This window comes from Temnothorax longispinosus, chromosome 6 (assembly GCF_030848805.1).
Source record: "Temnothorax longispinosus isolate EJ_2023e chromosome 6, Tlon_JGU_v1, whole genome shotgun sequence".
NCBI lineage: Eukaryota > Metazoa > Arthropoda > Insecta > Hymenoptera > Formicidae > Temnothorax > Temnothorax longispinosus.
In genome coordinates this window covers 266657-281511 of record NC_092363.1, presented here as the reverse complement: position 1 = coordinate 281511, position 14855 = coordinate 266657, and the positions used below count along the sequence as shown (strand labels likewise).

At 41.0% G+C, this 14855-nt stretch overlaps 2 protein-coding genes across 3 annotated transcripts in view; one reads left to right on the top strand and one right to left on the bottom strand.

The window, feature by feature from the left end:
- Positions 1 to 8058, bottom strand: part of Mam (uncharacterized) — a 182149-nt gene extending 174091 nt beyond the window's left edge. Inside the window, exon 1 of the mRNA XM_071782319.1 lies at positions 5895 to 8058. Coding sequence (XP_071638420.1) covers positions 5895 to 6449 — 555 coding nt within the window. The 5' untranslated portion in view covers positions 6450 to 8058. The remainder of the gene's footprint in view (positions 1 to 5894) is intronic.
- Positions 8059 to 8777: 719 nt separating this feature from the next.
- Positions 8778 to 11907, top strand: Elp4 (Elongator complex protein 4). 2 transcript variants are annotated; one of them, XM_071782321.1, is made up of 5 exons: positions 8778 to 9582; positions 10113 to 10300; positions 10726 to 11357; positions 11420 to 11632; positions 11710 to 11907. In XM_071782321.1, exons 2-5 carry the CDS (start codon positions 10123 to 10125, stop codon positions 11821 to 11823), a joined length of 1137 nt encoding a protein of 378 aa, XP_071638422.1. In that variant the 5' UTR covers positions 8778 to 9582; positions 10113 to 10122; the 3' UTR covers positions 11824 to 11907. The 2 variants fall into 2 exon arrangements, with proteins under 2 accessions (XP_071638422.1, XP_071638423.1); XM_071782322.1 differs by lacking the exon at positions 8778 to 9582 and adding an exon at positions 9615 to 9845.
- Positions 11908 to 14855: the final 2948 nt, after the last annotated feature.

Genomic DNA, 14855 nt, shown 5'->3' with positions numbered 1-14855 from the left:
GGCAAGTGACTCATTCCCGAGGTAGGATAAGAATGAACGCGAACAAATAACCTCGAGTTTCCCTCGTGCAACACCGCAACCGATCGCTCGGTCGCGCGCGATCGTCCCCGTATGACCGCATCGCCGCGATTGAGCACCGCTGACGATCTAGTCGGAGTGACATCCTTGTCGCGAGCCGCAACTCTGACGTCCGACACGTGTCATTCGCGGCTTTGAATAAGGACGGGACACGAGTAAACGACAAAACAATCTTGTGCAGATCGCGCATTTATTGTGCAGGTCGTTAAAAATTTATTTCGTTGCTTGAGACACGTGTAAAACTATATATATAGTTTTCTTTTTGCAGCATTTCTTTTCACGAGAAATATTAAGATAAATTTAACAATTATCAAATATTTAAAAGTAATTTCCTTTTTATAGTATTACAGGAAATATTAAGACAAATTTAACAATTACCAGGAACAATTTCACTTGGATTTTACGTGAGATATTAATTAGGGCAGCGTGGCTTAAATTATCTTCCGCTCACATGATTAAAGTGACTCAAGTGTTATTTAAGTTTGATAAACTCCGAGTACAAATATGTAAGAGCGTAAATATTACTTAAAACTTAAAATAGACGAATAATTTTCTCAATATTTTCTAAATGTGTATGATAGTGTACAACTTCGTGTTAAAATGTGAACTGTTAATCGGGCTTTGATAAAATCAATAGATATATTATTAATAATTCTCGTGAACGAAATTCTCGTGAAACCGCAATATCATATAGATAACTGTCTAGATAAAAATTATACAGATAGAAATCGTATCCATCCGGTTGTGAATAGTCTGATATAATTTCGTAATGTAATTCCTCATAATAATAAATTATGCATGCTCCTTTTCTATTCTCACGTGAATAACAATACTATTTCGGACAGTCGTTACATTTTTCTTGTAATATTTTCTACATATTACAAAAAAATTACAGACTATTATTTAAGGAATTCGAAGTTACAATAAAATTTAATGAAATGTCTTTTTCATTTTATTGTATTTTGAAGTTTCTTGCTTGCATAAAACGAACCAAATTTTATGATTCATTATCGTATTATCGCGTATTATCGTCATGTTACTTAATCTATCTCTCAATAATAGATCTCTGTAATCGCATAATCGTTCCCCTAAGATTCGACGAAACAAATCGAGAGCAGGCGGATCGGGAGTGCCGAAAGGAAGGAGCGGCCCGCGTTCAGGATCTGGTTCACCGCGGTTAGCTTCTCGGCGGAAATCGCGATTCCCACAGCTTTCCCCCGCCGTTCATGGTGACCCACCGTTCATGCGCCCCATTGTTCGCGGCGCGCCGACACTGCGATTATGAATGAGCGGAACGCGGAGCACGCAGCTACACGCACCGCGACCTGGACACGTGCGCGTACGCGAGGTAGCTTCGGTGAACCAGAGAGAGAACGAGAGAGAGAGAGAGAGAGAGAGAGAGAGAAAAAGGAACCGAGAAGGTGAAGCCGCGCAAGTACGCGCGATTATCGGCGATCCTATTACATCGTGTCGAGTAGTGTTTCCTGTCGATTCTCTCCCACCTCACGCGCCACCCCCTCCGTTTCGCGTTCGTGATAATGTGCTATCAATCGGACGATATCGCGAGAGCGGAGCACCAAACCGCGTGGCGCGATTGCGCGGCTGTATTCCTTGACAAAATGACGTCGTTGTATCGATTAATCTCAGATATACCTGAATTAGATAGATTTGTAAAAATTATGATTGCAAAGTCTATAATGATAAAGAAAATAATTTTTCTGCTCGTAATTCGAGTACATTTTACTCGTGAATAAAGAAATTATTATTTTTTAGGTTTATAATAACATGTTATTTTTTAAATTGCTAAAATATCACAAAGAGCGTGAAAAATTTAACCATGATTGGCGAAATTAATAAGAATAATAAACGTAAAAGGGGGCGATACGAAGGAAATTGCTTTCTACATAATACACTTCTAAAGCAATCGATGCGTCTCTCTAGTGTTATAGAGAGTTCATTAATGAAATCCCGTACGAAACAAACATCGACAAGGATGCGAAATCTTGCGAGCTACAATGCACTTCGAATTTCCGGCATCAAATTCAGTTCATTGATAAACGCGTTCCCGCGATCTCTCCGCATTTTATATATGGCAGCGGGTCTTTTCTACGAGCGTGCGAGTTAATTATATCAACTTGGTAACAGTTTTCGAGTGACGCGAGTGTGTTACCTATCACCTTTATAGCTGATGGCGATTCGTTGGACGACGGGCGTGCACACGTCACGTTACACGTACAGCACACCGATGACCCGACGTCATCCGCTGTGGATGTGGGGAAGTTGTTATCGTTCATCTTTGCGCCGCACGCGACATTTATAAAGTGCGCCCCCGGTGACGTCCGCATTTACGTATTACTTAATATCACATGCCCGTACGTGTTGACAACGTAATAATTACGGCCAACAAAACAGCGTGTTTCGTCATACGAGAGAGAGAGAGAGAGTTGCCAATTGCCTTCAACAAATTATTTCAAGTGGTACCTAATAAATACTGTGCATCGATTCATACCATGTATGAATTAATCATGCAAATCATACATCGTTCGTACTCTCGATAACTTTGCGCTTCGATATAACGTGTTAATCTTTAAGCCGTATTTTTTATATTAATTATGTTTGCTTTAAAACTATTATCTTCCACAATTTTCCCAGTGAGCACTTTTTCGAAACTTTTCTTAATTAGAATATTATTTGATTTCTTCCAATTTTTGTTAATTAAATGCAGTTATGCAACAAGTTATGCAATAAGGAATATTTTGTGATTTTTAGTTCTATATATTGATTTTTGTTTTGTATCGTGGACAGCTGGTTTTCTAAAAACGTATATGACACATGGAATTGTATTTGAGGAGGATTATAGTTCGATCATAATATTTGAGATAACATTGGTCCAGAATTTTATTTCTAAAGTTTCGTAAAATTTGCTCCACCAGAAAAGTAAGGCTTTGGAGTTGGTTCCGCATTGCAGAATGCGTCAAATTGTAATAACAAAATATATATTGTATTTTCGGAAACATGAATGTACTCCTGGCTAATTATATATATCGCAAAATGTGTGCGTCAATGCATGCCGGGCTATCCATGAAAATTCGTTATTCATTTTAATGATCCGATTTGTTTTGAGAGAGCGGAATATTTGCATAGGGGGTGCGCGATATGCAAAGGTCTCTACGTAAACATTTTGCGCGGGACGTTCGTGACAATGACGTTACGCGTAGCGAGGATCGTAAGAACGCCCCTGCATTGACGTAAAGCCAAGGTTAACGCAGGGACGTCTCGAATCGAAACGCCCACGGCGAACTAGCACGGGCGCGACCTACGACCTTAACGATCCACGCGTCCACCTGTTCCGTCTCAATTTCACAACGCCGTGTTAAATTCATTGATTTTCTTGACGAACGTAGTAGCAGCGCAATTAATTAGCGCGATCAAATTAAAAAACAATTTGAAGTCTTTTATTCGATTCCTCTAGTAAAGCATAAACAAGCTTTTTTTTTAGATTAGTTATACCCTTGCACGATCAAATGGCAATCATTTACATTTTTTTCTTAATTATAGAATTTTATGTCGAATATGTCGCTAACATTTGCACGACAAATCTTATATGTAAATATCCTACATATATAATAGACTCAATGTTGATTAATAGATCCATGTTAATATATACAGGGTAATTCAGGACTTCTGCAACAAACTCTGAGGAACGATAGGTCTCGCAAAAAGGATCATTTTTTTTTTCAAGCAATTCATGTTCTTTGACGCGTCTCGTTTAGGAGCTACGCACAGACAGGTCTTGGGTGACATTTCATTACAATTATAAGATAAATTATTCATTTATTATTTCAAGTACACTTGCAGACAGTTTACAGAAGGTGTTCAAAGTGTCTACCCTGAACCTGATTGCATTCATGACACCATCGTAACATTGATTATCGGACTCTATCGAACATTTGAGGTCATGTTGTGCAGCAACTGTAGCGCAGAATGCAATCAAGTTCAGGGTAGATACTTTCCTAAAACCTTCTGTAAACTGTCTGCAAATATATATACTTGAAGCAGTAAATAAATAATTTATTTCATAATTGTAATAAATGTTACCTAATAAATAAGACTTGTCTGCGCGGTCGTATAGCTCCTAAACGACGCGTTAAAGAACATGGATTGCTTGACAAAAAATAATCCTTTCTGTGAAACCTATTATTCCTTAGAGTTTGTTGCAGAGATCCTGAATCACCGTGTATATACAGTAGACTCCTGTATTACAGGAGGGATGTGTTTCGTGTTATATGAATCCGTGTTATACGAGTCACATAGATTATACATACATATATGGATTATGCATATGGAAACACATATTTATAAAAGATGTAAGAGTTTATTGTAAAAATATAAAATAAATATTAAAGATGTAATAGTAAAATATTTTTTATTTTTCTTTAAAATAAACAAATATTAAAATTTTTCCATTGTGTTATACGAATTCGTGTTATATAAACCTGTGTTGTATCGGGATCTACTGTACATACATATATAATGTTTATATATATATAATATATAAGTTTATATATATATATATATATATATATATATATATATGTTTAAATTTATATATATACAAAATCTATATGTTTAAAATTTTTTATATACACATATACACATCTTGTAAACACTTCGGACTTCGGACCTAATTATTTTCTATTTTCGACTAAAAAGCAGTTTTACAAACAGATTTCTAGGTCAATACGTGGCATTGAAAAATAAAACCCTCACCCAATTACTTATCTTCACTCAATTGCTTATCGATTGATAAGCGTGTCATTTGCTACCAAAACGATTCGATGCTTTAGAAATTAGCATTATCAAGATTCAAATATTCGGGGATATTCTATTACATCGATAATGTTTACTCCGATATTCTCTCCGATATGGATACTGTTTACTCCGTTTTAACATCGATTGATGTAAAGGATAGCTGTTTATTGATCTGCTCGTTTCCGTTAACCAAAAGACACAACATACGTCCGGAAACTTTCGAAATTTAATTTATCGCAGACAAACCAAAAATACGATCGATTAATTCTGTTTTCGCGATACAAACTAGGTTTATTCCCTTACAATCTCCAATATATTTGGGATTGCGTTGCAATTTGCTTTTTTCAAAGATTTAGTAAAGGAAACACTAAGATTGCGTAAAGTCTGGAGGAAATACTACCAAAAAACTTTTTATATACAATTTTATGCAGCAGATACATGATGATGCAGCGTTATTACGTGCGACCGAGTGACTCGAGTCTTTTGGAAGGATAAAAAACGATAAGATCGATCTAAAGATAATATTTGCGATAATATTTTTTCTTTCGCGCTCACTCTCGAAAATGTGAGCGAGTCCGAGATTTTTTTCGCAGGAAAGAAAAATCGAATTACCATCCAAATGTAAACTTTTGCCGAATGTCAAGCTAGAGGACTCGCCGCGAAATTTCGCGCGAGAATCTCGGGATTCTTTCTTCCCTGACGTAGGTAGTACACTGAGTATATATATCGGACACGTTTGGTCGCCGCGAAACGCGAAGAGCGTCACTCGCGCGCGCTTCCATCTCCAGGGCGAAGAGACCCAGCGGGAAAGGAAGGAAGGAGAAACGCCGACTTTGTAACAAGTTCGAATTCCCACAGCGGCGTAGGCACACCTACGCCTGCTCGGCGCGATGAAACCGGGTAGAAGAAGAAGAAGAAGAATCAAGAAGAAGAAGAAGAAGAAAACGGAGGAGAAGAAGAAGAAGAGGAAGGCAGCAAGAGTAAAAGAGACGAAAAAGACTTACCATGTGAACGTTGGAGAGGCCGATCGGGTCGCTCTGCTTCTTGTCCGTCTTCTTGGCTTGCCGCTTCGCCTTGCTCTCGAGGTAGCGTTGCTTCAGCGCTATGGTGTCCTGGATATTCTGCTCGCACAACCCATTGAAACTTTGATCGAACCTGGGGATGCAGTCGGTCTGTCTGCGGCGATAGCTCTCGATTCTTCGTCGAAGGCGGTCCACGACCGCCTGCCTCTTCGGGGGGAGTACCTCACCCATGCCGGGTGCTTGGCCCATTTGCTGCTGTTGATGCTGTTGCTGCTGTTGGTGTTGTTGGTGTTGTTGGTGTTGTTGGTGCTGTTGCTGCTGTTGATGCTGCTGCTGCTGTTGATGCTGATGTTGCTGCAGGTGCAGCTGCTGCTGGCTGGCTATGCCCAGCTGACTGGCGTTCAACTCGTGGATCGCGGCCGCGGATTGGCCGAGGACGTTGCCGGCGTGCCCGTTCGGGCCCTGGCCCGCGCACACGGAGATGGTGCCGGGGGGGCCTTGCGGGGGCTGACGGGGCAGGAGCCCCCCGGCCTCCATACAGCCCCCTAAATCCACCGCAGGATAAGCCAGTTCTCAATGGTTGCCACCGTAGTGGTCGATCGTAAGGCGCGATGCCGACCGCGCGGCCACGTCGTCCTCTACCACCGGCTTCGCCGCCGTCTGCGTGACGCGCATCCTCCGCATCCACCCCACTGGCGTCAACCCGACGATCGTGCCTGACTTCCGGGGGGCGCAGGGGAGCATCTGGCCGCGTGTGACGCTCTCGCCGGGGCCCCGCCGGCCGGGCTTGACCACGGTCAAGATCGACTCTCTCGAGAACGGCGCACTTTTCTTTATAGAACGTCTCTCTCCCCCCTTGTCGTTCGTAGGCAACACTCCACTCGCGGTAACGTAAAAAATACAGGAGAGATGCTCCTGTTGCTGTTTCGCGAACGATTCAATTTCCAGAGTCGTGCACACGCGCCCGCATGTGTACGGCGGAGCGCGCCAACGTTGGAGCTAACGTAACGCGATGCCACCGGCGCGGCGCGCGCGGCATCGACGCGACGGGACTCGTCAATGAACGCGCTCGCGTTCCGCCTTTTGTTTCCCGATCCACGTGACCGAGTGCGCGATAGTGCGCGCGTCGTCGCACGGCCCGTTCTCTCCCTCTCCTCTCGCTCCTTCTCAAGGGCTCCCCGCTCTTCTTCCTCGTATATTTCAAAACTCCGCGACGACCGCGACGATCGCGGCTACACTCGCCGTCGCGGGTTCACAGTCACGTTCATAGTTACGTTCTATGGCGAGTCACAATTAATCCAATGCACAAGGTAGATTAGATTCAGATGTTTGCTCCAAAGACGTCGCTCCTTCCAGCCGCGACACCAGCCGATGCAATACGCGCCGGAGCGGCGCAACGGAGCTCTAAATATCGGCAGCAGCTCTCGGGTCACGAGTTCGCGACTGTCACTCTCGGCAACGCGCGCGCCAACGGAAGATTCGATGAGACGGTGGGACGGAAGGTTCGCCGCGCGCGACTAACTCGACGATAAGAGCCCGCTCGAGTCCTTTCTCTCGCGCGCTCCTTCTCTCTCCATCTTACGGACGCGTGCTGTCCTCCTCCCTCTCTCTCTCTTCGTCTCACTCCGCCTCTCGCTTCCTCTCGCGCTGCTCTCGTCAGCGGTGGTGCCTGCCTGGCCTGGGGTCGACGGTGGAGGGGAGGACGGAGCCCGCGACACCCGAGACTTTCGCGGTTTCACAATCGGGAATCGGGCCCCTCCTTCCCCCGCGCGAGGGGGGGGCGCGCGAATCTCCCTCGACGAAAAACTTCCCTGACGCGCGGGGTTCCGCGCCGCGGCGGGTTCGACGTATCGTCACTCGCGATCGATCGCGTTTACCGCCGAATGATCGTCGTTGGTCGGAGGGAGCGAGACTGAGTAAACGCCGACGCGACGCTGGGTATTTACGGCGGATTTGCCCGGTGCGTCGAGCGCGCTGGACGTCACAACAGGTAGTTGAGCGAGGGCAGCGTGCTGCCGCTTGTCTGGAGAAAGAGAAGAAAAGAGAGCGGGTGGGAGCGGGAGCGAGAGGTCGTCAAACGGCACCGCACCGGCGCGGCGCGCACGGAAGGGAGACGCCGCGCGCCGAACAGAACGAGAAGGAAGCGCGCCGCGGCGACGCGGCGGGCCGAGGGGCCGGGGGCGCGAAGGCGTGCGCGCGAGCCAAGGAGAGAGGACGGAGAAGGAACGAGACGGCACTGACGGCCCAGCAGGGCAGGGTGGGAGAAAGGGAAGAGTGCTGAGTGCTTTCAACGTTCGGTTCGGCTCGGCACGAGTTCTTCCTGCACTCTCCTGCGCTGTCTTGCGCGGTCTTGTGCGCACTTCGAATCTATCACTCTACCATTCGCCAGTCTCGGCAGTCTCGCCACAGTCGCCACTCGCGCGCGCGACACGAAACGAATTTGCATGCACCTTTCTGTCTCTTTCTCTCAATCTATCGTCTTCTTTCTCGCGCGTCTCCGCGCTCCATCGTTGCATCTTTCTTCCCGCGTACTCGCGATTCGAACGCGCCCGGCGCCACTATCTCGAGAGATCGCTCCGATTTCTGGACGGGTCCGGAGCGAAGGTTGCCGCGAACGCGCACATCCGCGGGAAACGCTCCGCGATTCATCCGCGCGATCTGCGCCGGGCCGGCTCTCAACCGTGCGCGACTCGCGACGCGCACTCTGGACCGCGCACCGGCGCGCGGATGTTGCTTCACTTCACTGCGCCGACACCCCGGGGCACGAACCGATCCGACGCGACCGCCGCGACGAATCACGTGTCATCGAGCGCCCGCGCGCGATCTCGTCCCCCAAAACAATTACATAACCTCACTTTTAACCCCCGTCTCTTGTGTATGCACGCACGCTCGCGCGCGCGCACTCGCGCGTCCTCAGTCCGCTCCACTCCGCGTCGTCGCAAAGTCGCCCAAGACGGATTCCCTCTTCACCTCCCTCTCGCTTTCTCTCGCTCGTCGTGTCGCTGTCACGCCGGATGCTCGCGCGCGATCGTCCACGGCGACGAGAAACGACCGAAACGTAGACGCGTGCGAGGCCGCGCTTCGAGATCGTTCCTAGCGAACTCGCGGTGCCATTAACAGAAACTGCGAGTAGGGTACAACGACGGGAACATACATCCCGTTCAAACAGCGAACCGTAATTGCTGCCGCCGCGACGTAACCGCCCTCCGATGGCGACGCGGGGAACCAGTCAAACCACCGCGCGGCGTCCAACCGCCGATCGCCTTCGCCCAACGTGGCGTCACCGCTCGGTGGACGTCGGTACTGCGAGCGGCCAGGTGTCGGTCCGAAGCAAACAGACCTCGTGTCACGAGCTCCCGAACGATTCTGAACAATCTGAACGCCTCGCGTTCCTTAATTACAGAGTGTACACGTTGTAAGAATTTGGGTCTTTTCAGGCTGTTTTCCGCACTTGCGACTTATGACGTCAGCGCTACGCCGACGCGAGAAGGACGCACGATACACGTGACAAGTTATTCATCCGATGACGTATGACTCGATTGACTATTGCGGTGTAATCGGCTCGTTGAAAAATTTATGTCGACAGTGACGTAAAGGCACAAAGTACCTCGATCGATCGAACACTAGCAAGTTTTCGAAGCCTGTGAGAATCTTGCGCACGTGGTAAACGGTAAGCTCAACGTCATTTCGGCATCGCATGGTTTCGATTTACTTGCTTCAAATAGAGATTTTTCCGTAGCCGAGTAAAGTGTCAAGTTTCGTATTTAATTTCTAAAAATATATAAACCATAGAAAAATTTCGGCAAATTTTCCCACGGTGCAACAGTTGGAGCGCGCTCAAATTGTTTTGAAACTTTTCAGTCTACCTGAAGCACACGTTTTGCACGAGATTCGAAACGTGTGAATTATTATGTTACATTAAAAGAATCACAAGTGAGATATATGTAAAATTAAATACATATTCTACACTTTCAGAAGTGAAACAAGCTTCCTGGTGCCTTATACAAGAGTTCCCTAATATAAAATATATTGATAGTTGAACATCCTTGTCTTGGCACTTATTATACATTTATTTATTTGAACATGTGCTTAATGAAAAAGGAAGAATTTTAATATGGAAAAAATAGCAGCATGAAATATGATTTTATACATAGTTTCAGATTGTCAATACGTTAATATTTTTAAAAATTTGTATTTCAGATAATTCTAGATGGCTTCAGATGCAAAGAGGATAATTCCAGGAGAGATAAAACCTAAAACTAGACTGCCAACCATATCAGGCACGAAACCTTCTTTAAGAAATTCACAGTTGCTCATTTCAACAGGGATACCTTCCTTAGACAGTACGATAGGCGGAGGTTTACCTATTGGCTCGATACTTTTAATTCGTATGTATATTTATACAATTATGTTTCTTTAAATATTTAAAAGCATTGCATACATATATATGTGATAAATATTACCACATGCCTCGGTAGTCGAATTGGTACGACGCCCTTCACGGAATGAAGGAGATTCCAGGTTCGAATCCTGGCTGAGGTATTTTTCGCAATAAATTCTTTACAGTTTTTTAAATAATTAAATCGCGTCGATTTAATTCCGGGGAGGGAAGGGTATTAATGTTCCAACGATAGCTGTGTTTCAAGTCCGACAAATGATCGGCACGCAGTTTATTAAGTTGGAATATATGTATATTATGTACATGTAATTTACTTAAATATAGAATATATGAACACCAACACCTTGTTACGACTCAACGCTCCATTTTCTTCGATTGATATATATGTGTGTTTAATGAAACGTTTATTTGCAGAGGAAGACAAGTACGGCTTTTACGCTAAAATCTTATTAAAATATTTTATGGCTGAAGGAGTAGTCATTTCTCAGCCTGTACTAATTGCCTCTCAAGATGTCCAACCTTCTCAACTTGTGTCAGGATTACCTGCAGTTGTAGACGATTCAGAGAAACATACAAAACCTACAAATAATGTAGACGAGCCAATGAAAATAGCTTGGCGATATCAGAATATGAAAGTGGTAGATCCAACTCCTGCGGAAGGTCAGACATTTGGTCATTATTATGATCTCACAAAACCGATGCAGCAGGATCTCTTAGAACGTGCTGACATAAAACAATGGCAAAATAATGAGGAAATGACGCTGGATAAGAATAGTAAATTTGAGAACGCTGCATATACTGACTTATTATGCACCATCGAGAGAACTTTACGCGATGGACAACATTTTCTCTCTGAAGCACCGGATGAAGAAACGAAGATTTTAAGAATCGCGATTCATTCTCTGGGATCAAGATTATGGCTTAGTGACACGGAGAAAGATTCGAATCGTGACCTGTTAAAATTTGTATATTGCTTCAGAGCACTTTTAAGGCAATCCTATGCGGTCGGCGTATTAACTATACCAGTTAATAATTTTGATAATACTGTAGGTATCAAGAACTTTCTTATTCCTGTACAGTGATCAATCTTACAGTCTATATTTTCCAGGATAACGTTATCGAGAGACTTGAGCATTTGTCGGATATAGCGATTGGATTAGAATCGTTTGCGGGGTCTGCAAAAGAAATCAATCCATTATTTAAGGACTATCACGGTCTTTTATACATTAAGAAATTGTGCGCGTTAAATGGCTTATCACACGGCAGTTCGCAATACAGAGATCTAGTATTTAAATTACGCCGTAAAAAGTTCCTCATAGAAGTTAGTAGATTTTGTGATGTTTTGTTTTATTTCAAATTGGTGTTGATATAAAATTTTATATTTATCCGTTTTTATAGGTTTTACATTTGCCGCCCGAATTTGAGGATACAACACAACGAGAGCAAGATGAGTCGGTAACACCTAGCGTTGGATGCACGAGTGGATCTCATAAAAGTGCACTTGATTTCTAGGTTCATGAATTTTATACGAAATTAAATGTGATAATTTTAATGTATATTTTTTATTGAGAACATTAAATTCCTATTTTGTTAAAATAGTTTATTATTTCAAATTATAATTCATTATATTTTTCGCATTTACCTCATCCTTCATAAAATGTTAGTCTAAAATCACTACTTCAAGATCACGACCGTGTTCAAGATATAGTTTGTGCCTTGCAAAGTTCGCCTCTTAATAAGCAAGTGGTAAAACAGAATTTTTACGTACGCTTAGGTCACGCCTATCCCGTTTAACGGGAAGTGCGTGGTGTGGCGGCTGAATTAATGTAGAGAAGAGGAGATAGGCTTCGTGAACACTTACAATAATGCGCATAAAGTATCTTTTTGCCATGTTACGTTGTATCAACTTCCAAGTTCATTTACACCGTAGGAATACAATTTTTGATGGGAGATTCCTATAATGAATACGAAATCTCCAGAATAATCATTTTACTTTGTAATTAATATCTGCAAAAAAATTGTATAACAGCATTGTAACGTTTCTTGATAAATAAAAAATATTTCTGTATAATTATAAAATAATTGCACGATTAATAATTCAATTTTTTATTATAAAGTCATAAACAATCGATACCACGAAGAAATTATGTCGCACAATATCTGAAAATTTAATAATTTTATAAAAATAATATTCTTGTCACATTTCAGCTTTGCACACAAAACTGTTTTAAAATGACTAACACGATCTTTCGACCTTTTTTGTAATTTTCCTGAAACTTTTCGAGATATCGCGTTGTTATCTTTAGTACCTCAGAGCAATTTAGCGAAATACTTTTTGTACAAGGGATGAGACTATAAAAACTTAATATCTTTCGCTAGATGATAACAAAAGATAACGCATTCAGACACGTATACAAGAATTCGAATAAAAGAACATTGAATATTATACATAATATAATTTTAATATTTAACTAAAACAATATATATAACATGTTATTAATACTTGACCAAAATATTAAATAATAATTTACGAGCTGAGTGAAACGTGTTGTTAGATAATAACACATGCATTCAGACGGAGTTATATACTCGGTTAAAATTTTTTTATATAAAAACTGTATTCCGTATAAATATATATTAAATTCTATATAAAATATATCCATATATCGTCTGCGAATAAATAATACTGCCTATGTGACATTTTTCTGCATATGCACTTTTGGCTTCGATTGTTCCGTATTATCATTCTACAAGGTTTGGGCCAACACTGGCACTGGCTTCCACAAATACATATTATTTACAGATGAGTTTCAATGTTTATTCAAAAAGTTACATAATTATTGAATGTTTCATTTTTTGCATAGTTTTTTGTCTCTTCTATATAAACTTTATTTATTATCATAAGCGGAATTGTTTATTCATAGTTGACGATATGTTTTCTTATATATATAATCTCGACTGTTAGCACATACAGAAAAAATATTCAAGAAAAAGAATTAAAAAATAATTAAGAGAATAATTTTTACATATTTTGATAATTTGTTATTTTCATAAAAAATAAAGTTTGAGGAAATGAGAAAACATTGTATAATCATATATAAATGTAAAAATCGTATGCAAAACGATTATATGATTATACAAGGTGTTAAATTTCAAACGCGCCGAACATCTCGATAACTAAATGAAATATCGAGGTCTGGTTTTTTTCTAGGTTGTACTGTTTCGAGGCGGACAAATTTTGATAAAAAGAATTTAAATAAAAAGAGCTTTGGGGATGAACGCATTAAGATAAGATAAAGGTCAAATTCATTTTTTAAAATAAAACTAATTTTTTAAACACCTACGCCCTCTTATTCTCACGACGAATTCAATGACTATTACACCCAAGGTGATTGGAGGTAAATGACAAAAGAAAAGGACTTAGAAAAGAAAAAAAGATATATTTTAATGCAAAGCAAAGAAAAAATAGACTTTATTAATAAATCTTTAAATAGAAAGAAAGTAAAAGAATCGAAGTCAACAAAAATTTTTTCTCTTTGAAAAAGACAATTTCATTAATCAAAGTATTCAAAATGTTGCCCTCTTGCATTTATGCAAGCTTTACAAAGCTTGCTTCGTTGAAAATCATTAAGCACTCTTCGATCGTAATTCGCCTCTTGAAATTATCCGAATAATTTGGCACGCTTCGCGTAATTTATTCCATCATATTTTCTCTGGTAGTTGAAGGATTAACATAAACAATTTCTCCAATTTGACGCAGGTCAAATGACGGAAGAGAAAAACTCAGGAAGAAAAAAAACTTTATTAAAATAAATTTTAATAAAAATAACTTTTTATGCTCTTCATATATAGGTATGTAAGCTATTGAAAAAAGGACAACATTTTGAACACTTAGATTAATGGAATTTTCTTTTTCAAAGAGAAAAAGAATTTAATTAACTTCGATTCTTTTACTTTATAAAAATTTCTTTTTTCTTATTTCAAGATTTATTAAAGTCTATTTCTCCTTTGCTTCATTAAAGTATATTTTTTCTTTTCTAAAAGTTTCTTCCGTCATTTGACTTCCAATCACTTTGGGTGTGTATAGTCATTGAATTCGTCGTGAGAAAGGCTACAAACGTAGGTGTTTAAAAAATTAGTTCTATTTTAAAAAATTTGACCTTTATTACCTTGACACGTTCATCCAAAGTCAAATTCTTCTTATCAAAATGTTGTCCGCCTCAAAACAATACAACCTAAAAAAAACCAAACTTCGATATTCATTTATAGTTAATTATTGAGATATTCGGCCTATTACGTTTGACATTTAACACCTTGTAGAATATTATTTAATTTGATTACAATTTTACTTTTTGTAAAAAAAACAATGTATTTTTCTAATTATTTTTCAATTATTTTTATTTTTCCTGTGTACATAAAATCGTCATTTTGACATTATTTTGACTTTATTGTGATTTGCTGTTCTACTTGGGTATGGATAAAGATTATACAAGAGAAAGAAAAAACATATATATATATATATATATATATATATATATATAGAC

What these genes read in the sequence shown, in the direction of transcription:
- Elp4 (XM_071782321.1), top strand. Translation starts at nt 10,123, where the DNA reads ATGGCTTCAGATGCAAAGAGGATAATTCCAGGAGAGATAAAACCTAAA. An exon ending in TTAATAATTTTGATAATACT is followed by an intron (nt 11,358 to 11,419) that starts GTAGGTATCAAG and finishes TATATTTTCCAG; the next exon opens with GATAACGTTATCGAGAGACT. An exon ending in GTAAAAAGTTCCTCATAGAA is followed by an intron (nt 11,633 to 11,709) that starts GTTAGTAGATTT and finishes CCGTTTTTATAG; the next exon opens with GTTTTACATTTGCCGCCCGA.